The sequence below is a fragment of the Apaloderma vittatum genome, unplaced genomic scaffold (assembly GCF_000703405.1).
Source record: "Apaloderma vittatum isolate BGI_N311 unplaced genomic scaffold, ASM70340v1 Scaffold18159, whole genome shotgun sequence".
In the NCBI taxonomy this organism is placed as follows: domain Eukaryota; kingdom Metazoa; phylum Chordata; class Aves; order Trogoniformes; family Trogonidae; genus Apaloderma; species Apaloderma vittatum.
Genome location: NW_009733674.1, coordinates 1 through 1,929, shown reverse-complemented (window position 1 = coordinate 1,929; position 1,929 = coordinate 1). Strand labels below are relative to the sequence as shown.

The 1,929-nt window shown below is 40.5% G+C and overlaps 1 protein-coding gene across 1 annotated transcript; it reads left to right on the top strand.

The window, feature by feature from the left end:
* Window positions 1-248: 248 nt before the first annotated feature.
* Window positions 249-1,825, top strand: LOC104278893 (exosome complex component RRP45-like; the record flags this gene model as incomplete). Its single annotated transcript, XM_009876008.1, has 4 exons — window positions 249-368; window positions 478-580; window positions 1,145-1,282; window positions 1,743-1,825. Coding segments are annotated over 4 exons (444 nt in total), but the record flags the coding sequence as incomplete, so codon positions are not given.
* Window positions 1,826-1,929: the final 104 nt, after the last annotated feature.

Here is a 1,929-nt window from a genome sequence, read left to right as displayed (position 1 = left end):
TAGAGGCTCTCGTGTTTGAGGCTGTTTCTAACCCTAAAAGACAAGAGAGCGTTCTGATTTCGGCAGTTGGCTCTCTCAGTTCTTGCCCAGGGTTTAAGCACGTGTGACAGGCTTTGCACTTTGGCTGTCAAGAACGAGAACCACAAATCAAAAGCCCAAACACGTGCTTTTTCAAAGTACATATTCTGTTTCCAGTTGCAGGTTTTCGCAGCCAAATCCGCAACTCAGCGGTTTGTTTACCTCTGCAGGGTTCTTGCGCAGGTCTCATGTGAGCTCGTTCCTCCGAAGCCGAATCGGCCGACAGAAGGTATCCTGTTCTTTAACCTGGAGCTCTCGCCAATGGCTGCGCCTGGTTTCGAGCCTGGCAGGTATGGAGCTTTCTTAAAAAGACAAGCAAGGATAGCCTAAGAGCTGTTTCTTTGATATATGTAAGCATGTACTGAAATCAGTAACTTTGGGTTAATTTTGTTTTAACAGGCAGACTGAGTTGCTGGTGAAACTGAACAGGTTAATAGAACGCTGCCTGAGAAATTCCAAATGCATAGATACTGAATCTCTCTGCGTTGTTGCTGGTGAAAAGGTATGAACCCCTACTAACTTCCAGTGGTTTTAAACTAACAGACACATATAGTCTGGTTTTTAAGACAGTCTCTGTCTTGTTTTGAAAACCAAGAGTTCTGGTTTTAGATTAACGTAAGGATTCTTACATCTTACGACAGTGAGCTGAAGAGTAAAATCACTGAACAGAGTTGGTTCTGTTTTCGCTCAAATGAAGACAGCTTTCTGAAGGAGTCGGGACCCTGCATACTCCAATATTTATTTGAAGAATGAAGTTTAAATTGTACTTGCATCTTATGTGTTGGGTCATAATTAATCATGACTTAAATCTAGCACACTGAGTATCTTGGCATATAGGTGATCCTGCTCTGGCAGGGGGGTTGGACTAGATGATCTTTTGAGGTCCCTTCCAACCCCTAATACTTTATGATTCTATATACCAAGATCTTGCATCTTCTTAAGCAAAGACCTGAAGAATATATGCTTGGATTTTTTTAAGGTTCAAGAAATGAAATTGGTTTGAAAAATAGTAACTTTGTGTAATCACGTTACAGATCACCAAGCAGTTATGAATGCTTTTTCTCAGGTTTGGCAAATTCGGCTGGACCTGCACCTGTTAAATCACGATGGTAACATTATCGATGCTGCCAGCATCGCAGGGATTGTAGCTCTGTGCCATTTTCGCAGACCAGATGTGTCTGTGCAAGGACAGGAAGTAACTGTGGTAAGTTCTACCAGATCATACTAAATCTTGTGGTGTCACAGGTAGCTGTTCCTTTCTGTCTAAAAGGGAGAATTAAATGTTTGTAAGCTTATAACTTCCAAGGTACTTGAGGTTTTAGTATAGATGCGTTGCTATTCAAAATGTGAAATCGTAGTAAGGAAGCCTACTGAAGGCGGAATTTTAGCCATCTCAGTTTGTGGGAATATTAATTGTAAAAACTAAGTATTTTACAGTATTTTAGGCAGATCGAGCACGCAGCTGATGTGCTATGCTTAGCTAGGTAGGTAGTAAACAGTAAGAATTGCACAAGAAGAGTAAAAAGAGCTTGTTTTAATACTTAGCTAAACGTTTGCTAGCCTTCATAGTTTTTTTTTATTTCTTTAAATATCTTTGCAGAGTACATAATCTAAAAATAAAATGTTTTGTAAATAATTGTCTTCTGGGCCAATTCTTTTCCAAGTACACTTCCGAGGAACGGGATCCTGTCCCCCTGAGCATCCACCACATGCCCATTTGCGTCAGTTTTGCCTTCTTCCAGCAAGGGTAAGTTTTTTAAGTCGCTTTTTGTCAATTCTTCAGAATGGTTTTTAAACCTAGAAGAGTCCTAAAAAGATTTATATTTGTCGTGGTTTGACCCTGGCCGGCAG